The sequence below is a fragment of the Chinchilla lanigera genome, unplaced genomic scaffold (genome assembly GCF_000276665.1).
Source record: "Chinchilla lanigera isolate Chin_1 unplaced genomic scaffold, ChiLan1.0 scaffold00012, whole genome shotgun sequence".
Taxonomy (NCBI): Eukaryota; Metazoa; Chordata; class Mammalia; order Rodentia; family Chinchillidae; genus Chinchilla; species Chinchilla lanigera.
Genome location: NW_004955413.1, coordinates 26868364 through 26895127, shown reverse-complemented (window position 1 = coordinate 26895127; position 26764 = coordinate 26868364). Strand labels below are relative to the sequence as shown.

Genomic DNA, 26764 nt, shown 5'->3' with positions numbered 1-26764 from the left:
AAAAAAAAAAAAAAAAAAGAAAAAAGAATTTAACATTGATACAATCTAACATACAGATGTTAGATGACTTTTGGTAATTGTTTCAATGTTGTACTTTATAACACCTCCACCCCCATCCAGTATCCAATTCAGGGCTATGCATTACACCTAGTTGTCATGCCTTGTCATCTTTATTTGTGGAGCTGTGGGTCGAATCCAAGGCCTTGCACACTAAGCAAGCTCTCTAACACTGAGCTACTCTCCACATCATATTTCATCTCCTATAATCAGCAATAGTTCTTCAGCTTTTGCCACTACACAGACATTGCTGGAAGGGTGCAGACTAAGTTATTTAAGAACAATCCCTTAACTTGGCTTTCGCCCGAAGTTTCCTCATAACTGATTTTATGCATTCCTGCGTGGGAGATGACCCTGTTTCCTTCTTAGTGAAGGATGTCACTCTGTCCTGTTATTAATGTTAGCACAGACCGCTGCCTTAAGTTGGTGTCTGCAGGGTTTCTCTACTATAGTTACTATTTCTCGTTTTTTTATTATCAAGTGATGGTGGCTATTTCTGTAGGAGCCTTCACATATTCTTTCAATTTCATGGGATTAAAAAAAAAGAGAGGAGGGGGTACTTTCAGGAAATGGATCCCTGTTTTGTGCAGAAGAGATCCAGCAGCAAGCCTCTGGCAGCAACCTTTTGTCAATAAAGTTTTGGAAACGGAATCGTAAACCCTTCCGGAAGGGTGTGACCGGCTAGCCGCAAGACCTTTCGGGAGTCGTAGTTTCCCGGGGCGTTGGCTACGCACTGTCCCGCGGTGTCCGGTGGAAAGAGCCAGAAGAGGCCAAGCGGGCGGAGAGGAGGGCGGTGCGCTCCGGGCGCGATGCACCGTGGGACTGGGAGTTCGCGGCGCGCGCCTCGCCGCGCCCTGTCGCGCGTGCGCGGGAGAACTGGACTTCTTTACCCGATGAGCCCCGCGCGCCGAACCGAGGGAAGCCGGCTCGGGCTCGAACAAATCAAATCAAAGGAAAGAAACTGCCGGCTTTCAAAATCCTCCTCCTCCGCCATCATCCGCCGCCCTGCCGAGAGCAGGTGGTGTAGGAGACGCGAGTGACGAGGGACCCCGGGAGCGCGGACAGACAGACAGACAGGCGGGCTGGGCACCGGGACCGCTGAACCCAGGGAAGCGACGCGGCCGGACCTGACCTGACCCCAGATCGGCGTCCGTCCCGCCCGGCTGACGCGCGCGCTCGGATCGCCCCACGCGGCGCCGCCTGTTCACGGTAGGGCCGGGGTCCCTGTGCTGTCCCTGTCACCTGCTGGGGCGGAGCGGCTGGGACAGGGGGCGAAGGTGTGGCGCCGCCGGGACCCGCCGCGCGCCCCTCGGCTTCTCCCGCGCGCCTTCGACTGCCGAGCGCGGGGCGGGCGCGGGGTGCCGGGGGGTCTCCGGTCCTTTCACAAGTGGGGAAACTGAGGCTTTAGAGGAAGTTTGACGCGCCCGTGCCTCCCAGCCTGGAGCTGTCAGCAGTGGCGTCTCAGGATAGGCGTCGGTGTCACCTGGAGGCGGTGCGAGTCCTCGGGGAACCCGGGCGGGGCTCCCCTCCGGTCCTGCGCTGCCTGAGTCCCCGCGTGGCGCCGCCGCCGCCCCCGCCGCCTCCCCTCTCGGCCCACGCTTCGGGGCCCGCGGGCGCCGCCGCTGCCCAGGTATCGGCGTGAGTCACTGTTGACGCTTCGCGGGATCGATGGATCCGCACCCACGCGGCCCGCCACGGGAACACGACTTGCCTGTGTTAACCGTCTGTTTTTGCTTTGTCGTCGGCTGTTTGCTGACTGGACACATCATTTCATCTGTTTTGGCTTTTTAGTCTTGGAAGTGAATGGGAGCGGGCGCGCGCGCGCGTGTGTTCTCGCGCGCTCGTTTGTGCCTCATAGGACTGAGTAATTTCTGTCCCTGTTCCATCTGGACCCCATCACCATTTTTTCTAGCCTCACATGGTCCCATCTCAGAAGTCCAGTAGGTGATTTGATTCCAGATTAATTTTTATTCCGTTTTATCCTGCATTCTTTGAGCGCCTTTTAAGTAGCAGGCCCTCTGCAGCAAGTAGTGATCCTGTGGAGACATAGGTCAGAGCATGTTTGTCCTTTGCAAAACCCTCCAGCAGCTCTCTTTGGGACTCGGAGAATGAAACACTAGGGTTCTTAAAGTGGCCTTTGGGACTGGAGCCCCTTGTTATTTCTCTTTTCTCCTACTTCCATGCTCCCTCCCTCTCTGGGTTCCCACAGGCCTCTTTGCTGTCCTCCATTCTCATCTTCCCCGGAAGCCTGTGCATATTCTGTTCCCTTTCTAGACATGCTCTTCCCCCAGGTGTTAGCATGGCCCAGTACTTGATAACCTTTAGGACTGATTTAATTCTTTTTTTTTTTTTTTTTTTTTTTTTTTTTTGGTTTTTCTCCGGTACCGGGAACCGAACTCACAACCTTGCGCTTGCCAGGCAGGCGCTTTGCCACTGAGCTAAATCCCCAGCCCCTTGATTTAATTCTTTACTAGTAATACCTTTTCTAATTATTCTACTTTAAATTCCCACCCCCCAGAAAATAAAAACACCAAAGCCCTTCTTATGCTCTTTCCTCTTTGTTTTTATATCACTTGAACATAATTTTTTTTTTTTTTGGCTTTTTGTGGTACAGTACTGGGGATCAAATTTAGGACCTGAGCTACATCTCCAGCCCTTTTTGAAATGTGTTCTTGCTAAGTTGCCTTAAGTGGGCTAGAACTTTCAATCCTTCTGACTTAGTGTCCTGGGATAATAGGTGTCACCCCTACACCCAGCCATGACCAGCTAAACATTTTGCTTAAAGCATATACTTCACGAAGACAGGTGGGGTGTGGTGATGCACACCTGTAATCCCAGCAGTTGGGAGGTGAGGCCGGAGGGTCACAGTGAGTTTGAGGCCAACCTCCGATACATAGTAAGTTAGTTCAAAGCCAACCTGGACTACATGGGGAGACACCGTGTCTCACAAGCAAAACAGAACAAAACAAAACAAATAGAAGACAGGATTTTTTGTTTCATTTACTGCTGTTCTCCAGGTACTTGGAACACTATGCAGTGCATAGTAACACTCAGTATAATAAATGTTTTTTGAGTAAACGCCAGATGCCTTTCCCAGGAGAATAATTCAGGCTTCTTGTTAAGGACATGCAGGTGTAGACAGACCAGGGCAATAACTGGGAAGAATAGAAAGGGTGAGAAACTGGTTCTTTGAGCCCAGACAAAGTCTGAGAGGTATGGGAGGACGAAGGGTTATCACAGCTCCATCTGAGGATGACTTTCAATAGCACCCCCTTATCTCTGTTCCCTGTATCACTCCTTGGTCTGCCTTGCTTGCCTGTGGTTTCCTCTTTGGGGGAGTGGAGTTGTCCATTTTGGTAGGTGCTGAACTCCAGGCTGGAAGCAGCAATATTGTTGCAACATACACAGTGATACCTTGGTTGTTGAACTCACTTTGTTCCAAATTCATGGTGTAAGTTTGAGAACTGAACATATAGTTCCTTTAAGAAGAAATAGAAAACCAAATAATTGCTTCTGAGGCCCAAAAATTACACTTATAAATTTGTTTTTCCAGGACTTTAACACATTTCACAATGATTTCTTTAACTTTGTTGTGGTTCTCACAGTTTTCCTCTTAGCTTCTCTGCTGATATCACTAACTATTTTTAGAGCCACGGTTACAGTATTTTATGCAAGCGCAAAAAGAAAAGCACAATGATGAATGATGAATGTTTTAATGCACTAACACCAGCACTACATGTTGTCTTGGTGTGAGTGACATGCTTAGATTGAAGCATCACCCCTTTGTGTCCATGGCAAGATGTGACATGTGACTCACTCTGCCCTGTACAGATTTTTTAAAGTTAGATTTTCAGTTCACTATTGAGCAAAGCAGAATATTGAGCAGATTTTTTTTGAACTTCACTGTCCCAGTAGTTGAAAGTTCATGCTGGGCGTGGTGGTGCACACCTGTCATCGCAGTACTTGGGAGGCTGAGGCAGGAGGATTGCTGTGAGTTTGAGGGCAGCCTGGGCTACATAATGAGTTCAAGGCCAAACTGAACTAGATGGTGAGACCCTGCCTCAAAAAAAAAAAATAAAAATAAAAAAGAATGGACTTGGAGCTGTCGGGCAGACACCTGAGGTATCACTGTACAGTATTGTCATCAACTTCCTGGCATTGAACTCCCAAAACCCAAAAGTGATGTGTCTTTTTGTTTTTGTACGCTAATGAAATGGTTGCTGGTGGGCAGCCTTTAGGTGGCTTCAGGATGGGGACCAGTCACCAAAAAGACTCAGGCAGTGTTAGAGGGTTGGGACTTCCAGCCCCGCATGCTAAACTCTGGAGAGGGGCTGAAGGTTAAGTTGATCACCAGTAGCCATCGATTTAACTAATCATATCTGCATAAGGAAGCCTCCTTAAAACCCCCAAAGACAGAGATGGGAGAGCGTTGGACAGCTGAGTGAGTAGGTTCTTGGAAGGTGCAGTTCCAGCGAGTGGGTAGAAGCTCTCAGCCTTTTCTCCCACCCTTTACCCTATGTGTTTTTTTATCTGGCTGGGTTTTTTTGGTACTGGGAATCGAAATCATGACCTCATGCTTGCCAGGCAGGCGCTGTACTGCTAAACTGTATTCCTGACCCCTCTGGCTGTTTATTTGTATCCTTTAAAATGCCCTTTCTGTAACAGTAAACAGTAAGTGTATTTCCCTGAATTCTGTGAGCTACTCCAGCAAATTGAACCCAAGGAGGGGGTTATGGGAACCCCAGTTGATAACCACTGGGTCAGATGTGCAGATAAACCAACGTGAGGTTTACATTAGCATTGGAAGTGGGGCTCAATTTTGTGGGACTGAGCCCTCAACCTGTGGGATCTGACACTGTCCAGATGGTGTCAGAATCAGCATTGAATTAGTATCATCAGTAGTCTCCATTGTAGAATGAATTGGTTGCTTGGTATACAAGGAGGAACTCATATACATCTGCCATCAGAAGTGTGTTACAAGAATACAGTGAAAAAGTTGAGTTTGTTTTTCCTTACTCTGGCCTATTGTGATGGTGGCTGTTGTGATGTAGAGATTCTGGTCTCCTAGGAACCCCAGAGGGGCCACCATGGCCTGCCGTCTCTTGGGTTAACACCAGATGTGCAGTGGGCTGAGCCCTGTGCCCCAGTCCCAGAGTCATGCCAGCGGGGGCAGCAGGGAAGTCCCTGGGATGGATGGCCTAGACCCCTTAGCCATCTCTGTCCTGTTTGAGGAATGGGGCCCTCAAACAGAGAGCTGCCCAGATGATCAGGCAGGTGCGTGTCTGGGACTTGACCTGCCACTCACCTGGGCGTCCAGGACGTAGTCATTTGGCGTGGTTGCTGGGCGTCCTCTCAGCGCACTTTGACAGAGGAGGTCTTACAGTGAGCTGAAACTCATCAGGGGCTAAAGATGATTTTACTGCTTTCTTGCTACCTCCTCTACCGTTCTAGAACTGTTCCTCTGCTAATAGTGTTTTTATTTCTCGCAGTGTTTTAGCTCTGGCGTTCTCCATGGCAAGGGCAGCGAAGGTGGCTGACATCTTACCCTGGCCGTCCCCAACCAGGGGTCCTAGGAGATGCCTTTCTTAATGCAATTTTGGTCTCTTCAGTTTGCAGATCTCCAGGGGAGCCCACCGTTGTGGCCAGCATGGCCTCCGAAGACATCACCAAGCTGGCAGAGACCTTGGCCAAAACCCAGGTGGCCGGGGGACAGCTGAGCTTCAAGGGCAAGAGCCTCAAGCTGAACACCGCGGAAGATGGTGAGCTCCTGGACTGGTTGTGCAAGGGAGGAGAGGGCGTGCAGTGTACGCCAGCTGATGGTACAGGTTCTTTGTGCAACCTTGTCGCTAATTATTTGTCCTGGCAGCTCTGGGAGGTCAAATGTCTTTGGAACTATTCTAACAATGAGGCTTAAAGGCCATTTGCCCAAGGCTAGGGCTGTAGCTCAGAGCTAGAACATTTGCCCGCTCTTTGGCTGTGGGTACCCTTTCCTCACTGCTCCTTTCTCTCTCAGGAGGGGATGGGAGGTCATAAGGGGTCACAGTTAGTGGCATCCCCGGGATACGGCTCTTCCCACCCCTGCCTTCGTCCTGTGATCCCAGGTGAGACCTGGAATGTGCTGCCTTCCCCAGAGCTGAGGCCCTGGTAGAATTGCATTAAAACAATCTGGGCCTTCTTGGGAGCTTCTAGGTGCTAGTCCCTGCGAGCAGATGCCCCAAGGAAGGGATGGAGGCCCCTGGGTGGGAATCAGCACACAGGCGCTCTCTTCCCAGCCCTGGCCGGCGCTTGTTGGGCACTGGCCAGCCCCGAGCCTCTGGAGACTGGAGGTGAAGGTTCCTGTGGCAGTCTTGGTGAGGCCTCTTGGAGTTCCGGCCCAACCAGAGAAACTGGCCTGGACTTGCCTGGTTGTCACAGTGTGCCGGTGGCCTTAAGCACACATCCCCACCCTTGCCAGAGACTGCGCGAGTCCTTGGGATGCTGGAGTGTGGTCACTCGCATTCCTGAGTCTTCCATAGGCCCTTGAAACAGAGTTCCTCTCAGCATCCCTGAAGGAGGTACTAGACGGAAATGTTGCATTTTGTAATGAGGAAAAGGGACTTAGGAGACTTAAGTCACTTGTCTAAGGGCACACGTCTGGAAAATGATGAGCTGGCTTTTGTCAGAGGTCCGGCTGAGTCCTTGTTCCCGTGCCTCTAAGTAGACGTTCAGCTTGGTAAACACTGAACACTCTGTCCGGCAGGGTGTTAAGTGTCAGACAGATAGTATCTCAGTTTATCTTCGCAAAATTCCTTGAGGAAAGCACATTGCAGGTTGGGAAACTGAGGCTCAAGGGGGTGGTGATGACTGACCTAAGGGTACATCTACAAGTGCTAGAGCTGGCATGAGAACTCAGGTTTGGCCCTACAGTCCGGCACAGCCGTACCTGCTGTCTCTCATTTTGTAGCCGCCCCCCACATGCCTGACTCACAGCCCCAGGCTGTAAGGAGCTCCTAATCCTGGGCAGTAAGGCGGGACGGCTGTCCCTTTTCACTCAGGGAGCCCCGGAGGTCTCCTTGGAGGAGCTGGTATTACAGCTGTCCTTGAAGGATGATTTGAAGGAAAGAGGACACTACAGGCGAAGAGAACCAAAGGGGTTGAGACCTGGAGGTTGGGCTTAGGAGGGAGGAAATCTGAACCCCGTCTGGGGCCCAGGGCTGAGGAGCCTGGAGCCCAGGTGAGCTTGGAGTGAGCGGTGTACAAGGCAGCAGAGCTGGTGATCATCCCGTCTAAATGCCAAAGAAAGGCCTTTCTGCTTTGCGTGCCAGAGTAACAAGCCTCCCAGACTTGTTCCCTGTGAGCTGGTAGAGGCTGTAAGGAGGGCATCTGTTTCTGAGTGGTTATTCAGGGTTGAAACCTGTTGTGTGGGGACTAGTTTTTCAGTTACCGTTCCTGTGTGTGGATTGGATGGGCGGGCAGGCGCCTGGGCTCCCACCCTGTGTTGTCCCTGCTCTCCCATTTCGGTGCGTTTTCTTCCAGTCTGTGCTGATGACTCCCCGGAGCTGAGCTTGCACAGAGCACTGTACTAGTCCCGGTGCACTGATGCCACCCACGAAGCACAAGTTAGGTCTTTGCTGGAGGCCCCGGCAGCCCTGCCTCTGTGCTCTTAAGGACTGTGAGCATCCCCTTGAGCGCCGCCCCCGTCTTTGTTGACGTGGCAGAGCCCAGATGTTAGACCAGGTGCCCTTTTGGAGTGAGGCTTGCAAAGGGCGGGTAGGTTACTCCCACCTTTGCCCTAGGGACCAGCACAGAGGCGGCATGGTCCACGGGGGGTCTGGAGCTGTGACTCCGAGGTGGTCGCCCAGGCAAGTGTGGGTGGGTCTTAAGAGGCTTCTCTGTGGGGATGCCATGGGGAGGAGTGCAGGGGTTCAGTGTTGGAGCCATCTGCAGCTTGGGCCTGCCATTGCCCCAGAACTCCTGGGCAGTCCTTCCTTGAAACCTCAGCCTCCTCTTGTAGAAAGTCAGGCTCAGCTCTCTGGCCTTCCTTGTAACCAGATGGGAAATACATGCTGGTCGCTGCTGTGCGGCTGGATGGCCTGAGCGGGCGTTCACTTACTGAGCTGTAGGGCGGATATAATAGTAACGGGCTTCTGAGGGGAGCTGGGAAAGCACACAGTGGCAGAACAGGCTCGTCCTTGGGGACACAGTAGTGAGCACAGGCGGAGAGAGGCTCTTTGCTCTCAGAGCGTGGGCCTAATGAGCAGATGCTGTTACGATCAGGTGATCCTTTAAGCAGGCTCCAGACTGTCGGGTCTGTGCATGCTGTAGCATGGAGACTGAGCTGGCTGGGAGGTTGGGCAAGGCTTCCCGAGGAAGGGACATGGCAGGGTAGGGCCAGGAGCAAGCAAGCCAGCGTGTGCTGTGGAACCCGTACTTGGACTGCTTCTTAGGAAGCACCGTACAGATGGCAGGCTCCTTTCTCAAGACCCTTCTGTGATCTTCATAGCCAGAAGGTCAAGTTCAACTGGGTGTGGCGACACACACCTGTAGTCCCAGCGTTCTGGGAGGCTGAGACAGGAAGATTGCAAGTTTGGGAAAAACAAACAAACCAGTTACTGCACTAGAAAGAAAATGCACCAAAATCAACAGTAGTGAGATCCCTGGGCTGTGTGATGATTTTTTTCCTCCTCCTTTCATAGTATCTGTATTCCATAATCAATTTGTATTCATTCAGTGATCTGAACAAAAACAAGTTCATGAAACAAAAAAGTCTTGTCTGGCTGGCAGAGGATGGGGTGGGGCAGGGAGGTAAGCAAGACAGAGGGGGATATGGGACATTAGGTTTGAACTTGACTTTTTTCCTTGAGGTACCAGGGGGTGAACTCGGGGCCTTCATGCTGAGCTACTTACCCAGCTCTTCTTTTTTTTTCATATTTTATTTTCAGAGAGGGTCTTGCTAAGCCACTAAGTTGCTTGGGTTGGGGTGAAATCTGTGACCCTTCTGCCTCAGCCCCCAGAGTGCTGGCATTGTAGGTGTGGCCCCATGCCTGGCTGACCTAACTTCTTATAATGCACCAAACCCTCAGTGAATTATTCAGTTGTCCTTTCTCGTTTTCTTTTCTTTTTTGTAGTGCTGGGAAAGCACATCCTCTGTGCGTGTTTACACGGTTTAGAATTTGTCATTATTAAGAAAAGCACAGTGACGCGCACGCCCCGCGGGAGAGGCGGTTAACGACGTAGGCCGTCTGTAGCTGAGCCTGCCGCTCTGCTGTGCTGTCGGTCCCCACTTGCGTGCCTTTCCCTACCTGGCCTGGCGTGCACCCCGTCTTGGAGGCCTGCACTCACCTCCCACTAGGGGAAGTTGTCTTTGCTCCTGGCAGCCAGCTGCTCTTTCCCTTGGCTTCCCTGCCTTCTGCCCCTGCCTTGTGTGAACCTCAAACAGAGGCGGTGTTTGCCTCACTGTGCCTGCCGCCGGCCTGTGAGCCGGTCCCGTCTTCTGCAGCCCAGAGCTGGCCGTGGTGCACCACAGCCCATGGCGTGTGTGGGTACGGTGGTTACCGAGCTCTCTCCTGCTCCAGCTCTTGGTGACTCTCAAATCCTAACATGCTGTTTTTGGTCTTGGGCAGCTAAGGACGTGATTAAAGAGATTGAAGACTTTGACAGCTTGGAGGCGCTGCGCTTAGAGGGCAACACGGTGGGCGTGGAAGCGGCCCGGGTCATCGCCAAGGCCTTAGAGAAGAAGTCAGAGTTGAAGGTGAGGTCTGCAGGGGAAGCAGCTTCCCTGCCACAGCCCTCCCAGGCCCTGCCTTGGTGACTTCCTCTTCTTCCTATGGCCACCCGGAGCACCCAGCACCGAGAGTTCCTCCCCTGCAGTGCGCAGACCTGAATGAATTAGGAGCACAGGAGGCTGTTGGCTTGACACCTGTGCCAGTGAGGAAGGAAGGCTACAAAACTAGTCACACACGCACGTCTGCAGCTCTTCCGACAAAGCCTGGCCGGCGCTCTGGGCGGGAGTGGCCAGGCCTGGGCTCCAGTGCCGAGGCAGGTTCTTCCCTAAAGGTTAAATCCAGGCTGTGCCTCCTTGGCCAACACCAAGGGCCACTCGGAATCTCTGTTTTCTCTTGGCAGTACTGGGCTCAAAGCCAGGGGCTGTGCCACTGAGCTACCTCCCCAGCCCTTTTTATTTTTTTGTTTTGAGAGAGGGTCTTGCTAAGTTGCCCAGGTGGAACTCAAACTTGTGATCCTTTCCAGTTTGGATTATTTTACCCAGTGTTCTCAAAGTGGCTTCCACTGCATCCCAGCGGTCAGTGTGCTCCGTGAAGAAAGTGGAGGTGTCATGCTCAGCGTGGCAAGGGGTGTCACTGTGTGCTTTCCCATGAATCCCAGTGAGCATTAGCCTATTGGAGTCTGAAGCGTCCTGAGGGAGGGAGCCCAGTTTTGCAGACTGGGAGTGTGCTCCTTAATGTGTGTGGGGCTGAGCTTGTTCTGGGCCCATCTCCATTTGTCATTTATTTCAATCCTCACAACAGCCTGGGTAAAATACTGGGGGGTAGCTCCATTTTATACGTCAAGGGAGTGGAGGCTCAGAGGAGCTGCGCTTTGGAGCCCACAGGGCTGGTTCCAACCCCAGCACCTGCACTTTGTTTGACCCCGCACTGAACGTGGCTCAGAGGCTGGGCTCCTGTAGGAGGTGAGGCTCTTCCCCTTCTCAGAGGTCCTCCCGTGAGAGGCTGCCACATGCTTCATCCCCTGATGTAGACCCAGGCCTGTCCTGTGCTGGAGGAAGCCACGCGCATGTGAGCTGCCTTCGATGGCCCGCAGTATTCAGGTGTGAGCTGATGCAGAGTGTGATGTTTTCTCCCCTTGAGGTTTTGACAGTTGACAGAAGTACAAGCCAGGGTCGTACAGGAAGACGAGGCTGGACGGAGTTCATGAGAGGCTGAGATCAACGAGGCCTAAAGCTTTGTTTCAGAGAGAGGGTTCCACAGGCCAGAGAAGGAGTGACCTGGAGCCAGCTGGGTGGGGATCAGAACCTAGGCCTTGTGCCCTGGAGCCCCAGGCTGACTCTTCAGCTCATCACACTTGGACTGTGACTCCCTGTCCCCCGTCCTAATGACTTGCATGCAGAGCAACTCCCAGAGCAGGCCTGGCTGCATTAAGCATCCAGCTGAGGCCCTGGGGTGTGAATCAGTGGCTTTATGGGAAGATGTTGGCTTTGGAGCATTTTTCTCCAAAAACCAACTTCCTAGTACAGAAGGTTAGACTTAGCTCGTATAATTTAAGGTCTGGATCTTTAGGGGAAATGGGCTTTCCCTGTGTCTCATCATCTCCATACATGGCCCAGAGATGGCTGGAGTTGGAAGTGGACACAGCAGTTGGAGCTAGGAATAGGGCTGTCACAACTAAGTTATGTGACTGCCACTTTTGTGATGCTTATCTTTTTTTTTTTTTTTTTTTTTTGAGACAGGGTCTCTCTGTGCAGTTCAGGCTGGCCTTGGGCCCACTTTGTAGCCCAGGCTGGTCTCAAACCTGCAAAGATCCTCCTGCCTCAGCTTCCTGAGTGCTGGGATTACAGGCATGCGCCACCATGCCAAATTTGTGATACTTATCTAATACTTTTCACTAAGTTAGCTAGCTTGTATGTAATTTCAGAACACTGCTTCTATAAATAGAAAGCCAAGGGCCGGGGATATAGCTCAGTGGCATAAGCACTTGCCTGGCAAGCCTGAGGTCATGAGTTCGATTCCTGGTCCCAGAAAAAAAAAAGAAAACCATCATGTATTACAATAAATGGTGTATTTAGTTCTGATTTGATGCTGTTGATATCTAAAGGCTCCAGCGCTGAGCCCTGCTTTTTGTTAGAAAGGAACGTGGGAGGAGCCCCAGCCCCCATGGAGGTGGTCAGAGAGGTGGAAAAAGAGGAGCTTCCTCGGTGCTGAGTCCGGTGTTGTTTACTTTCTTGCCCCTCTGTCACCTGGAAGCCAGTCACGTCCAGTGAGTGGGTTGGAGAAGTCAGAAAGGTTCCTTGTACTTCTGCCGCGGCCTTCACAACCCTAGGGCCTACTTACCTTGGGGACGGGCCTCCAGGTCCTACCAACTGCAGGCAGAACTGCTCCAGCTTTTGCTGACAAAGCCCAGATTAAGAAGTCTTACAGCCAGGCTTGGTTATACAAACCTGTCATGCTAGCTACTGCAGTGGCTGCTGCAGGAGGGTAATGAATTTGAGGCCATCTTGGGCGATGTAGCCAGACCTTGTTTCTAAAAAGGGGTGGGGTGAAGCCAGGTGTGGTGGAGCACATCTGTAATCTCAGCACTCTGGGAGGCTGAGTCAGGAGGATCACAAGTTTAAACCTAGCCTGAACCGCTTAGTGAGACCCTGTCTCCAAAAAGGGCAGGGGTATGAAGGCCCTGGGTTCAATCCCCAATACCACACACAAAAAAGTTGGGGCTGAGGGTGTAGATCAGTAGTAGAGCACTTGACTAGCTTGTGCAAGGTCCTGTGTTCTGTCTGTAATACCACCAAAAAAATAAAAGTTGTGTTGTAGTGCTCAGGTCACCATACCGCAGGGTGAGACAATGCTCACGGCTTCCCATTAGGCTCCTGATGGTCTCTGGCTAAGTCTTTGCTTTTTCCCCTGCTCAGCGATGCCACTGGAGCGACATGTTCACAGGGCGCCTGCGGTCTGAGATCCCCCCGGCACTGGTAAGGACAAGGAGTGCGCTGCACTTCCCCTGGCTCGGGTCCCCTGTGGCTGTTCCCTGACTTTCTCTCACAGTCTTCCTCGCGGAGCCTGAGATAAGCCCCACAGGTACTGAGCGCTCAAGCGGAGCCTGGGTCCTAACAGAAGAGGGCGGAACACAGCGCAGAACCAGGCTTGCCTGGCTTTGGGGAGGGCCAGGTGTGCCCTAGTGGGGCCAGGCCGCAGTGGTTGTCACCCGCCCACCTGGACCTGCTGTGGCCGCCTCCTCCAGCCTGCATTTCTGTAACCAACACTGGGGTTCCAGAGATGTCCCTTGAGGGCAGGGCCAGCCCTGGCACAGAAGCAGCAGCGGGCAGGCATCTGTGAAACTGACCTGAGCTCCCTCTCTGCCCAGATCTCACTAGGGGAGGGACTCATCACCGCTGGGGCCCAGCTGGTGGAGCTGGACCTGAGTGACAACGCATTTGGTCCCGATGGTGTCCGCGGCTTCGAGGCTCTGCTCAAGAGCCCAGCGTGCTTCACCCTGCACGAGCTCAAGCTCAACAACTGTGGCATGGGCATCGGTGGTGGCAAGGTGGGTCAGGACTGCCTAGTCCCTCCTGTGTCCACACCCAGCTGAGTGTCCTCTGGCCCTTGGCCACCCCTCTGGGTGCCTTTTCACTTCAGAGGAGAAAGGTCTCAAAGGTAGCAGCCTTTGGCCAGTGGGGAGAGGAATCTAGAAGGGTGGGGTTGCCAAGCAACCATCCCAAGTTCTCGTGTTGCCTGGCAACGCAGGGCGGTGTTGCTGTGTAACCTGCTCTGATCTGCTGGCTCTGCAAAATGCAGGCTTGGGGCATTCTTGTACCCACTGTCACTTGGAACAGCTGGCAGAGCCAGGGCAAGGAAGGGACCCAGTAAGAAACATACTGCTGCGAAGGGCGGTCTCACTCGCCTTGCACCCTGAATGGCCTTGGTGCTGCCCTCTCCAAGAAGCTGGACTGGTCAGTGGTGGAGAAGAGTTCGTTTGCTTCCTACCATGTGCGCTGAGGGGCGCCTCTTCATTCCCTGCTTGTCCCCTGGGCTCCTTCAGGCCCAGAGCTGAGAACTGAGTACACACGCTAAGGGAAGGGCTGGGGACACAGGGAACCAGCAGGGTTTGGAGATATCTTTGTGCATATGTTCACGTGCCTCACCCTGAATGGTAAGTCCCCGTTTCCCTGCATGAATAACTCTGGCTTGGAGAGGTGGGGTGCGTGGGTCCCAGCGAGGTGGGGGTGGAATTTGACCATCTACACGGTTCTGTGCAGAGCCAGAGGAACTGAGAGGAGGCTCACAGTGCCCCAGCCTGAGGAGCCAGAGCAGCCGCCTCACAGAGGGTGCCTGCTGCCTGCTGCCCCACAGAAAGGACGGGAGTCTTCGTGTCTCCCACATGCCCTCCCCCGAGTCTGGCTGGGCAGTGAGCTGCCTGTGCGCTATGACGTGAGAATATTTGCATCCACACAGAGGAGTGCAGCCAACCCAGAGTGAGGGGCGTCACCTCACCCTGCCACACAGCAATACCAGGAAACAGGCTCCTGGAGCGCCCCCGCTGGCCTGTGCCTGTCTGGCCTATGCATACTCGCGGTAGATGGGATGATGTTGGGAAGCAGAGAGTTTTGAACCTGTGGCCAGGGGGCTTTCAACAGACTAGCTCTTTTCTTTTCTTTTTTTTTTTTTTTTTTTTGGTTTTTCTCCAGTACTGGGAATCAAACTCACAACCTTGTGCTTGCCGGGCAGGCGCTGTGCTGCCGAGCTAACCCCCAGCCCCTCAACAGACTAGCTCTGCCCTGGGACTTGACCTGGACTGTAGCCCTTCCTGATCTACCAGCTGCATTCCAAGACCTTCCTGGGTGCCTGAACTCACGGATAGTTCCAAGCCCTAAACGTACTGCTTTTTCCTATACGTGCCAGTGGTAGAGTTTAACTTACTAACTAGGCACAGTAAGTGAATAACGGCAGAAATACAGCAGTTATACCAGTGTAGTATAGGAAAAGTTACGTGAATATGCTCTCAGAGTATCTTGGTGTACTGTAGATCTTAGCAACCTCAGCAGATGATTGTTTTTCTTCCCTTTAGTCAAGAGCTCTCAGCTTTTCTCTTTTAGGGACAGTGTGTTTGGCCTGTCCAAATGGCCAGCGGCACTCCTCTTGAGCTTTTTCTTTTTTTCCTTAACTCACTATGTAGTTCAGGGTGATTTCGAATTCTTGGGAATCCTCTCAGCCTCCTGTCGCAGCTGGAATTACAGGCACACATGGCCACACCTGGCCTCTTTGGCTCTGAGGAACATAAATTATTTATTCAGGTTTTTGTTTGAGTCAGGGTCTCACTATGTAGTCCAGGCTGGCCTTGAACTCAGTGATTCCCTGTGCCTCAGCCTCCCAAATACTGAGATTACTGGTGTGCTCTACCACGTCCAGCTACTAATCAGCACTTGTACTTCGCCTCTTGGTACAATAGGATAGGAGCTACCTCTGGGCTCCATGTTAAAAACAGGGCAAGCTGGATTTTAGGTTTGTGCATCAGCAGGCGTCACCCTGCTATGCCCGGCCAGCCCAGACAAGGGCCTTGTCAGGTGGTGTGGCTGGACCGTGGTCCTGACCCACTGGCTGCCTCCAGCACCATCTAGGTTTGTCTGTCAGTTGCTTACTGACCATAGACAGTTTCTGAGCTTGGCCTGGTGGCACGCACCTATATCCCAGTTGCTGAGCCCGGAGGGTCACTTGAGTCAGGAGATTGAGCCCAGCCTGAGGGGTGATGGTGTGCTGAGAGAGTTGCGCCTGTCCCCTCTCGGCAGATCCTGGCAGCAGCTCTGACCGAGTGTCACCGCAAGTCCAGTGCCCAAGGCAAGCCGCTGGCCCTGAAGGTCTTTGTGGCCGGCAGGAACCGGCTGGAGAACGACGGAGCCACTGCCTTGGCAGAAGCTTTTGGGGTGAGTGTTTTCTTCCCATCCTGCCCTGCTGGGCATGGTGGGCCGCTTCCTGCCTCGTCCCAAAACGTCCCTAGCCCACCACCTTGGTGGGTCAGTAGCAGCTCCGCGCACTGTTTGAGAAGGCTGTGACCTTCGGGAGGGCAGGAGCCTGGTCTGAGAGTGTCACTTTCTCAGCAGCGGTGAGGACAGTGGGAGCTAAATATGACACACCTGCCGGACAGGGACACAGACAGGTGGGAGCAGCGAGGGGCAGGGCCTCCTCCCTCACCCCTTCTCCCCAGGGCCCAGTGTTGAGGCCCTGACGGCGAACTCCATGCATGGCCACACTTGCCTCCCACAGGAGTGGGAGCCTTGGGTTCCGTCCCCTTCTGCTCTTTCATCTTTTAATTGTTTTGTGGTGCTGGGGGTTGAACCCAGGGCCTCGTGCATGCTAGGCAAGCGCTCTACCACTGAGCTCCCTCCTCACCCTGTTCATGGGAATGTTTCTAGAGCGCTATCCCTCAGGCCTGACGCTTTGCTGGCCTGTCTGCCGGGCTGCATCTAAAGATGCCTGCCTCACCAGCCTGTGTCTCCCTGGACCCCTTGCTCAGGGGGCACCTGCCTCTTCTGGGGATGGTGGGGACTGGCTGCTGCCCTTCTGGCCTCTGCTATGCTTAGAATAGGGTTCTTAATCCAGTGTGGGGAGAGTTCAGGGGATCTGTGAACACAGAGGGAGAAAATCGCATCATTGCTATCTCAACACAGCTAAACACTACAGTTGACCTGGGAACAGTGACATATTTGGGGGTGCTGAGCCCGTGCACAGTAGGGAGCCCACAGAGCCACTGCTGTCCCCCAGCTCCTGAGTGTAACGTTTGAGTCCCAAATACTTTAATACCCTGTGGTTACCCACAGCATACACAGCTGGTGAACGCACATTTTGTTTTGCTTTGGGTAGAGTATTAGGGGGCTGGGGATTGAACCCAGGGCCTTGTGCGTGCGAAACATGCGCTTCATCGCCAAGCTACACCCGAGCCCCACGTTTGTGTTACATGTGTCACACAGGGTGGAATACCAAAGAGGACCAAGAGAGGTCACTTTTTACCATGATGTACAATTTGCGGAGGACAGACTGCTCGAGAGGAGACCAGTGTCACATGGGCCACGCAACATTTTACAAAGATGCTTGTAACACGACTCATGGGACAAAAAGTAGCTGCGTAATATTTTGTGGGATAGTGAATTTCAGCAGTAATAATGTAATACTGCACTTTTTTGTGGTACAGAGATTGAACCCAGGGATGCTGATCACTGAGCAATACCCCAGACCTTCTTTGCAATGTTGAAATAAGGTCTTGCCGAGCCGCCCGGTGTGGCCTCACACTTGTGTGGTGGTGCGTGCTTGCGGTCCCCGCTACAGGGAACACTGAGCTGGGAGGGCCGCTTGTGCCCATGGGTTTAGGGCCTGCCTGGGCAACAGAGTGAGACTGTCACTAAAATTAGAATTTTTTTTGTACCAGGAATTGAACTCATGACCTCATGCTTGCCAGGCAGGCACTGTGCTTTTGAGCTATGTCCCCAGCCTGTAAAATTAGAGAAAAAGAAGTAAATTTGTTTATTACTACATAGCTATGTTAGTATAGCACATGTTTGTTTGTTTGTTTGAGACACGGTCTAACCATATAGTTCAGGCTGGCCTTGAACTCACCTGTGTAGCCCAGGCTGGCCTCACACTCACAACAGTCCTGCCTCAGCCTCCCAAGTGCTGGAATACAGGTGTGTGGCACCACGCCCGGGCTACGTTTTGGTAACTTTCATTTCAGGGGACTCCTTTGTAATTCTGTAACATTTTTATCAAAATTTAAGAACATTTTTCTGAGGAGGGACCCAAGGGCTTCCTGGCTGTCTGGTGAGTGCAGGGCACAGGAAGTGTTAAGTAGCCTGGCTTGCGCTGTGCCTCAGTGGGCCTGCCTGGGTTTGTCTGTGACTCCCTCCCACGTGTGCCAAGCCCCCGGACAGAGTTGTCCCAGGGCTGACCTCAGTTTTGGGTGGCAGTGCAGAGACAGGTGTGGGCCCCTCCCTGAGAGCCCTGAGCTGGGTGAACATGAGAGCGGGGCTTGAGCTCCAGGCGCAGGAGCCGGCCTCCAGTGGGAGGGGGCGCCCCAGTGAGAGCTGCAGGGTACACGGGGAGCAGCCTCCCCGCAGCCGCACAGGAGGCCGTGAGTGGGGCTGTGGGCGAGTGAGTGTTCAGAGGCCGGGTTGAAAGCAGCCCGAGCAGGGTGGGGAGGCCTCCTCTCCCCTGCACGGACGTGGCCTGTGGACCACAGCATGCTGTAGCTGGGGGAGCACGGCTCTGGAGTGCGGCCAGGTGGTGCTGCACTGTCCAGAGCAGGGTCCTGACTGGTGATCACAGAGCCCAGGGTCCCCGCAGTATAGAGGACGCCAGACTGAGGCATCTATGTTCCGGTTCATCCTCTGCTCCAGAGCTGTGTGACCCTGGGCCAATCACTTAGCCTCTCTGTTCCCACTCTTCGCTATCTGGGGGATCCTGATCCAGGTGGGTCAGTCTCAGGAGGCTGTGGAGGACCAGGTGCAGCTGTGCCAGAGGGTGCTTTGAGATCTGTGGCCTGAGCCTGCAGATAAACCCCTGCTGGCGTCGCTGGCCCATGGTCCACTCTGCACTGTCCTCCCCTCGCAGATCATCGGGACACTGAGGGAGGTGCACATGCCGCAGAACGGGATCAACCACCCTGGTGTCATGGCCCTGGCCCAGGCCTTTGCCATCAACCCCCTGCTGCAGGTCATCAACCTCAACGACAACACCTTCACTGAGAAGGGCGCGGTGGCCATGGCTGAGGTAGGCAGGCGGGTGTGGGGGGGCCGTGAAGGGCAGAGTAGCCCGGGTCTGGCTGCTGCCTCTGTTGCCAGAGGGGCTGCTCTGCCCGTCCCTGCCGTGTGTACCCCATCAGCACAGGGCCACGGATCACAAGGGAGGCTGTGCCCTGCTACGAGTCCCAGGCAGCCTCCGTCCGCCTCCAGCCCTGGCGCTGTTTCACCCTCAGGCCACAGGGGACAAGGCTGCCTGCGCTGGCTTCCCGAGTTGTCTCATCCAGCAGCTGTCCACTGAGTCCCTGCCTGGTGCCCAGGTTGCAGCGGGTGCAGGCCCCATGGGTCCCTCCTTACAGAGGAAAGGGAGCCACGAAGCACTGTGGGCCAGGGCTCTCAGTGGCAAGGACCCCATGGTCCCCTGGAAGGCTGGCACTGCTGCTGTGGTGTCACCAGACAGTGTGGGAGCACACAGGACAAGCTCTGGTGGGGTTGGGCTGGCTTCCCGAGAGAGCTCATCTGCTGGCTGAATCGTGCAGGGCAAGTGGACAGAGAGAGTGGAATGAGTGTTTTGGCAGGGGGATCACAGGGTGTGGAGGCCTGAACTCGGGAGGGAGCCTTGCTCCCAGGTCCTGCTTCGAAATGACATCCAGGTGTGGGAGGGAGGAGCGGGGAGGGGAGCAAGACCTCAAAGCCTTGCTGGTTCCACGAGGCTCTATCCTGTAAGTAATAGGGAGCCATGGAGGGTTATGGGGGAGAGTATGCTGTGACAGATTTGCACTTCAGGCATTCTGACTGCAGTGTGGGCAGTAGGGTGGTAGAGGTAGAGCCCACATCCCAGAGGCCAGTATGGAGGCTAGGAGAGGAGCTGAGATATGGTAGGGGGCCAGACCAGGACACACAGGAGGACAGCGAGGGACTGAGCAGGGTGTGGCCTGCACCCTCACCTTGGACCTTGTTTCCTCCTCACAGACCCTGAAGACCTTGCGGCAGGTGGAAGTGATCAACTTCGGGGACTGCCTGGTGCGCTCCAAGGGGGCCGTGGCCATCGCGGACGCTGTGCGCGGGGGTCTGCCCAAGCTCAAGGTGCCGTTGCACTCTGGGCCCCGGGGTCCCACTTGGGGTAGAGGAGCCCAGCCCCTTGCCCTTCCGCGCCGTTCCGCCAGTCTGGGTGCCTCTGAGCCATGGCATGGTCATGGGAGGAGCAGTGCCGTCAGAGCGTGCCCGGCACAGGCATTGCGTCACACGTGTCTGGCTTCTGGTCCCGGTGTCTCTAGAGGAGCCGAGCTGGGGAGCAGGACCTGGGCCCCCAGTGGCTGCCTGCCTCAGCCTTCCTCTGCTTCCAGGAGCTAAACCTGTCCTTCTGTGAAATCAAGCGAGATGCTGCCCTGGCCGTGGCAGAAGCCGTGGCTGACAAGGCCGAGCTGGAGAAGCTGGACCTCAACGGTAATGGGCCGGGGGCTCTCGGCACAGCCCTGGCCCGGCCCCTGGCCCTGCACCGTTCTCACCTGCATTTTGCCCCGAGCAGGCAACGCCCTGGGAGAGGAGGGCTGTGAGCAGCTCCAGGAGGTGCTGGACGGCTTCAACATGGCCAGGGTGCTGGCGTCCCTCAGGTAAGGCGCAAGTGGGCGGCCGGCCGCCGCACCTCACTCAGTCCTCTGCGTGCTCCCCCAGAAACTCACTGAGTGCCTGTGGGCGCCAGGCCTGTGCTGGTACCAGGGACAAAGAGTGACACCAAGGTCTCTGGGTGGCAGAGACGGGTGGGGTGACAAAGCTGTTCTCTGCTTTCCGGGGGATGTGGCGGCCGAGTCTGGAGGCGGACACGGCTGAGCGGCAAATGTAGAGGACAGGAGCTGTGGGAGCTGCAGGCAGGGACGTGGGCGCCTCGAGGGAACGGGCGCAGTGCATTCCCAAAACCGACTAGAAAGGAAGGCGTTGGCACAAGAGAAGCCGGACGTGGCGGCACCCCCGTAGTCTCAGTACTCAAGGAATCCGAGGACTCGGGAGGATCAGGAGTTCTCCAGCTTGGGGAACTTAGCGAGAGCCCGTCTCAAGCAGTAAAACAGGGCCAGGGACGCAGCTCGGTAGGAGGGCTCTGGGTTTAGTCCTCAGTACCACGGGGCGGGGTCCGGTGCAGAGGAGGGCGGGTGGGCAGCAGGGAGCAGCAGCCTCCCGCTGCGTCACAGCCAGTTTGCGCCAGCCAAACCCCGGCCGCTTCCCTCCCAGGTGTCTTCATTTGCACAGCAGACAGTTACCCGGCCTGCGTGCTGCGGACTCGGGTCAGGGGAACTGGCATGGCTCCTTCAGTGGCAGGGTCACCTCGTGGACCTCCTGCGGTGATCCGTGCCCCGCCCTGGGGGCAGGGCCCCCAGTTCCCCCTCACAGGGCCAGCGTGGGCTGAGGGCAGGGAGGCTCTGCCTTAGCCAGCTCCTCTCCACAGTGACGACGAGGGTGAGGATGAGGATGAGGAGGAAGATGAGGAGGAAGGAGAAGAGGACGAGGAGGAGGAAGAGGAAGAGGAGGAGGAGGAAGACGAAGAGGAGGAGCCACAGCAAAGACAAGGAGAGGAACCAGCCACACCCTCGAGGAAGATTCTGAACTCCAGCACTGGGGTAAGTCCCCTCCCTGCTCGGGGCAGAGCTCGGATCCCCTGAAACCCTGGAAGGTGTAGCCACAGTGCCTTTTACTTATGTATTTGTTTAGGTTTTTAGGGTCTCGCCCTGTAGTTCAGGGTGGCCTCAAGCTCACTGCCCTCCTGTGTCAGGCTCCGGGTAGCTGCATGACGGCCTGCACCACCACACCTGGCCGGTACTATACATCCTTTGTATAGTAGTATAGGTGTACAAGCTGATGTGTTTTCTCACCCAGCAACGGATTATCCTGGTGACCTTCAGGGACAGCCTTGTGCTCTGGAGATTGCGGCTGGGACTGTGGCACACAGTTGGTGCCCCTTGCCGGGCCCTAGTCTGTTCATTCATGTTCCCTCATAATTCCCGAATGAAGCTCCAGGGAGCTTTGGGGAGGCCTAGGAGCACCCTGCCGCTGTTCAGCTGGGCGCTTTCCAAGGTTCTGGAAGCAGCGTGGTGACGAGCGGACTCTGGTGGCAGGCGCAGCCCCTCTGTGCCCACTGCAGCTCTGACTCGGGCTGGGCTTTACTTCCTGGTGGCCTCTCCCGCGTCATTTCTGGGGCCTTGCGCGGCCCCGCAGGGATCCGTGTTGAGGCCTCTAGGCCCCCATCTAGAGGAACAGTGCGGAGCAGGTGGACAGTTCCGACCTTGGACCAGGCCCGGCTAGAGTGAGGGTGGGTATTCCGGAGCGGAACCAGGCAGCAGGGCCCAGGGCCTGAGGCTGGAATCCGGGTAGATGCCTCCACCCGCCCACCCCACCCCTGTGTCACCTGTTTCAGGAGCCGGCCTCCTCCCTGTCCTCCCCGATGCCTCCCGATGTCTCCACTTTCCTGGCCTTCCCCTCCCCTGAGAAGCTGCTGCGCCTTGGGCCCAAGAGCTCAGTGCTGATAGCCCAGCAGGTGAGACTCCTTGCTGGAGACGGGGGCAGCAGAGCACCGGAAGAGGGGAGGGTTCGCTGTCACCTACAGGCCTGGCTCTCAAGGTTTTTTTTTTTTATTTTTAAATGCAGACACATAACCAGGTATAGTGGCACATGCCTATAATCCCAGCTCTGGAAGGCTGAGGAAGGAGGATTGCCACAAGTTCAAGGCCAGCCTGGACTACCGAGCAAGACCCTGTGTCAAAAAGCCAAAAAAAAAAAAAAATAATAATAATAATGCAGACACACATAAATGAGCATGTGCAGGATACCTGTGAGCCCCCGCTGCAGTAAGGGCAGCCTGCCTCCCCCAGCCTCACCACGGGGAGTTCACGCCCAGGCTGCCCAGTGTGTCCCTGGGCTTCTGCATGGTCAGCAGCTTCTCGAGCCACCTCCTGCCTGGCCCCGTGCATACCCATGGGAGGCTGCCCTTGCTCCAGCCTCACTGGCTGATTGGTTGTTGCTTCACTCATTCATTCAGAGGTGATTATTGAGTGCCTGTTTGTGCCAGGCACTGTACTTTGGTATAATCTGGGGATTGATGGGGGCTGGGGATTTAGCTCAGCGGCAAAGCGCCTGCCTGGCAAGTGCAAGGTTGTGAGTTCCGTTCCCGGTACCAGAGAAAAACCAAAAAACAAACAAACAAACAAACAAAAAAAAATCTGGGGATTGAACCCAAGGCCTTCACACTGAACATCTTGGCTCTTTTTAAAAATTTTTAAAATTTTGAGACAAGGTCTTACTAAGTTGCTCAGGTTGGGGTAGAACTAATCCTCCTGCCTCAGCCTCCCAGAGTGCTGGGATTATAGGTGTGCAAAACCACACCCAGCTAACGCAAACCTTTTTGTGTCCCGGCATTTTCGTGTCACACCATTCTATGTGGGTAGTATTCTCTCGTCCCTTTTTATTCCCATGAGTAGCTCTGTCACTTCAAAGCAAGCCACTCCTCCTGGAGGTCTGTTTCTCCCTCTTGCTCCCACTGTTAGAGAAGCAGAAGTCGCTCTGGCTTCCTTGCATATGGACAGGGTCTGCATTCTGTGATTTCCTCAGGTTGGATGACAGGACGGGGCTGGGGACTGTGATATTTAACGTGCTCCATCTAGCCACTCATCCCAGCTGCGCAGGTGCCGGAGGTCAAATGTGAGCCAGCTGGGTCCTGACCACCAGGCTGCCCGCACTGCCGGACCTCTTCAGGTCCGAAGCGAATCTAGACTTCTCTTCACCACCTGCCAGAGTCCTGGGACCTGGCCCCAGTGATCTGCGTTGTCTCTTGTGTCTTCAGACTGACACGTCGGACCCGGAGAAGGTGGTCTCCGCCTTCCTGAAGGTGTCGTCAGTGTTCAAGGACGAGGCCACAGTGAGGACGGCAGTGCAGGATGCAGTAGGTAACGTGGGCCGGGCTGGAGACTCACCCCCACAGCTGACGTAGATCGATGGTGTCTAGACCCCCCTGCTGACAGAACCCCTCAGCCCATTCTGTTGGGGGCTTGCCGTGGTCCTGCAGCGGAGTGGGCTGCGCACTTTCCAGTATTTGCAGCTGGGAGACTCAGGCCTTTCCCAGAACCACGTGGCTGCGTCAGACCTGCCTACACAGGAGGCTGGCGCCCCGGCCCCAAGGCGCTGTGGGCACCTCCTGTCTGGAAGAGGGAGCGGCTCCCTCGTCCCCGCCTGCAAGCAGGTCCGGCACAGGGGAGCCCTGTTTCGTTTCCCTGGCTCCGGAACCTGTGGCCCTGGCCCCATCCTCTGAGGGCCCTCCCGCCTCGTCACCATCAGTTTGAGCCCAGGGATGGGCAGAGAGGAGGAGGGGCCCTGTGAGTGAGGGCGTCGCTCACAGCTAAGGGGAGGAGGGGCGACGCTCCTCCCGGACTCACGCTGCAAGGGTGGTGGGGATGGGGCTTCAGCGGGAATTGAGGCTGAGCGCTTGAGGGAGCAAGACGCCTGCGTTTCGTTCTCCGGAACCACGCTGTTCTTTCCTCCCTGAGCCTCCTGCACCGCGCGCGCCGGCCCACGCCATCCCCCCTGTGAGGCCGGGGAGGAGTTGCCGCCTGCCCGCGGCCCCTCACCCTGGCACCTGTGTCCCGTGCTGGATGGGGCGTGGAAACAGAGCCGGGTCTGTGTGCGAGGGGACTCTGGCCTGTGCCAGCCTCTGCTGCCCTCACCTGCCACCCTTGCTTGTGCCGCAGACGCCCTCATGAGGAAGGCCTTCGGCTCCTCAGCCTTCAACGCCAACGCCTTCCTCACCAGGCTGCTGGTCCACATGGGCCTGCTCAAGGTGAGGCCGGAGTGTCCCGGGCCGGGGCTTCCCCTTTCGGACCTGGGCCGGGCTCCGTCTCGGGGCTGAGCTGTGTCCAGGTGCTGGGGGGCGAGGCCCTGGGTCCCCCCAGCTTCTCTGTGTTCCCCTCGCAGAGTGAAGACAAGGTCAAGGCCATCACCAACCTCTACGGCCCCCTGATGGCCCTGAACCACATGGTGCAGCAGGACTATTTTCCCAAGGCCCTTGCGCCCCTGCTGCTGGCCTTTATCACCAAGTGAGTGCGGCCTTGTTGCGCCCCGTTGGCTGGGCCGGGTCCCCGCCAGGCTGCCGGCTGCGCGGGCCGAGGGGCGCGGGTCCCCCTTGCCGAGTCCCGGTGAGGAGAGCAGTTGAGTCCCGGCTGGGTGACACAGGCTGCCGCCCAGCGCCCACCCCTCACCCCGACTCTCCCTGCAGGCCCAACGGCGCCCTGGAGTCCTGCTCCTTCGCCCGCCACAGCCTGCTGCAGACGCTTTACAAGGTGTAGCCTCCCGGCCACCTCTTCTGTCCCCCGACCCACGCCAGGAACGGGGACCGGGAGGAACCGAGCTGCAGCCCTTGCGTCCCCAGGACAGGACTCTGACCAGAGGCAGGGAGGGTCTTTGTTTGATGTCGTGTGGTGTCCCATGTGTACGTCGGTGCGGTGCCTGTGCCCTGTGTCGGGATTGGGGTTTTTTCTGTCTCCCTGGCCCTGGTCTGTCGTGGGGCGCTGCAGGCTGCTTTGCCATTAAAGACTCAAGCCACCTGAGGGTGCCCTGCGCTCCTGGACGCAGCTGCCCCCCGCCCTGCTGTCCTACCTCCCGGGCTGCGCCAAAGCCTGGGACATTGCTGTCCACGTGCTCCGCTGTTTCTCTGTGTCACGTTGGGCTGCCTTCTACGTGGCCTGGGCCCGCGGCAGCTGCTGTCCCCACTGTGCAAGCCTGTTGTGTGAACTGAGCGGCCTGTGGAGCAGAGGCCACGGGCTGGGGCTGTCGTGGGGGGCAGGACCCTAGCCCCTGCTCAGGTGGACCAGAGGAGACACCAGGGGTGCCACCAGGGGTCCAGGAGCGGCAGGGCCTGCGGCTGTCCTGGCTCCCGCAGCCAGCGGGGGCCGAGCCAGAGGGGACGCTGTGCTAGACGCAGGCCTGTTCTGCCCAGGGAGAAAGAGCCATTGCTCTGATGCCAGCGCTGCGTCTGGGGCTGCCCCCCGAGGACCCCCGTGGGAGGGTGGGGCCAGGCCCGGCAGCCCCGGGGCCACCTTGTGATTCCAGTGTGCTCTCTGTGTGTCTGGGCTGTGCCTGGCAGCTTCATGAATAAAGTCACCTGTGGCAGCTGGGGAGAACGAGAAATTTATCTTGCCCAAGTATGGCATCGTCCAGGCCGTACTAAGTGGCCCCCACCTCGGTCCTGTAGGAGCCCGGTGCCAGCCTTGAGCTGGGCCTGTCCTGACTGTGGCCTGCAGTCCTGTCACCCTCCTTGGGCTGCGGCTCCTTGGCCCCGTGTGGCCCCTTTATCTGCACTGCGGTTGGGCTCGGCTGGACACTGCCTGGGATCATCACAGGCCTTGCTGACTGCAGTCAGGAGCCTGCAGCAGGCGGACAGGGTTGCTTCAAGGAGTGGAGCCTGCCTGGGGAAGCGCCACCCCCTGGGGCCCCTCGCTGCATCGACACACATAGGAGGACCCCCTTGCAGCGCCTTCTGACCTCACCTTTGCGGTTACACAGCAAACACCTCTGGAGTTCGTGAGCACCAGAAAGACCCCACCCATGCTGTTCAGTCAAGATTTCTTACCAGGCTGGGAGGCTGAGGCAGAGGGATCACAAGATGCAGCTCACTGTGGAGAACTTAGTGACTTAGTGAAATCTTATCTAAAACACCAAAACCAAGGGCTGGGGATATGGTTCGGTGGCACAAGTGCCTGCCTGGCAAGTGCAGTTCAATTCCCAGTACCAAGAAATAAATAAAACACCAGAACCAGCCCAGGCCCCGGGTGGGGACAGTGGTGAGGACCGTGGGCACCAGGAGGGAAACCTCTGCGCATTGGTGAGGAGAGCGCTGGGAACTGGGGGACCCAGAACACTGCACCCTGAGCTCAGCCAGGGCGTCAGCAGGACGGTGTGGCAGGGGCCCAGGGCCTCTAGCCTGGCGTCCTGGGTGGTGGGGTCAAGGCCACTTCCCCAGGCCCTCGGTGCCCAGCGCTGCGCCCCCGGCAGAGGATGTGGTGGTCTCTGGAGGCCAGTTGCCCTGGCCCCGCTCTGCCCTTCAGCCTGGCCTGAGGCCCTGAGCACTGGGCTGGGCGCGGTGGCTGAGTTCTGCAACTGCTGCTTGCTGAGGTCACCTTGGGGTTCCCAGGCCCCGAATGCCAAGCTCCACTCACACAGACCGTGACTGTCAGAAAGCTCTCAGGTGCCAGAGCCGGGGCTGCCGGAGCCCCACTTAGGAAAGGCCTCTTGCCGCCTCAC

General features: G+C 56.0%; 1 protein-coding gene across 3 annotated transcripts; it reads left to right on the top strand.

The window, feature by feature from the left end:
• Positions 1 to 935: 935 nt before the first annotated feature.
• On the top strand, positions 936 to 25641 carry Rangap1 (Ran GTPase activating protein 1). 3 transcript variants are annotated; one of them, XM_005379344.2, is made up of 16 exons: positions 936 to 1266; positions 5667 to 5816; positions 9660 to 9787; positions 12677 to 12736; positions 13129 to 13308; positions 15548 to 15682; positions 18360 to 18518; positions 19460 to 19573; positions 19834 to 19933; positions 20016 to 20100; positions 20928 to 21099; positions 21894 to 22013; positions 23316 to 23418; positions 24217 to 24305; positions 24440 to 24561; positions 24741 to 25641. In XM_005379344.2, exons 2-16 carry the CDS (start codon positions 5705 to 5707, stop codon positions 24808 to 24810), a joined length of 1749 nt encoding a protein of 582 aa, XP_005379401.1. In that variant the 5' UTR covers positions 936 to 1266; positions 5667 to 5704; the 3' UTR covers positions 24811 to 25641. The 3 variants fall into 3 exon arrangements, with proteins under 3 accessions (XP_005379401.1, XP_005379400.1, XP_013366808.1); XM_005379343.2 differs by lacking the exon at positions 936 to 1266 and adding an exon at positions 5125 to 5331; XM_013511354.1 differs by lacking the exons at positions 936 to 1266; positions 21894 to 22013 and adding an exon at positions 5125 to 5331.
• Positions 25642 to 26764: the final 1123 nt, after the last annotated feature.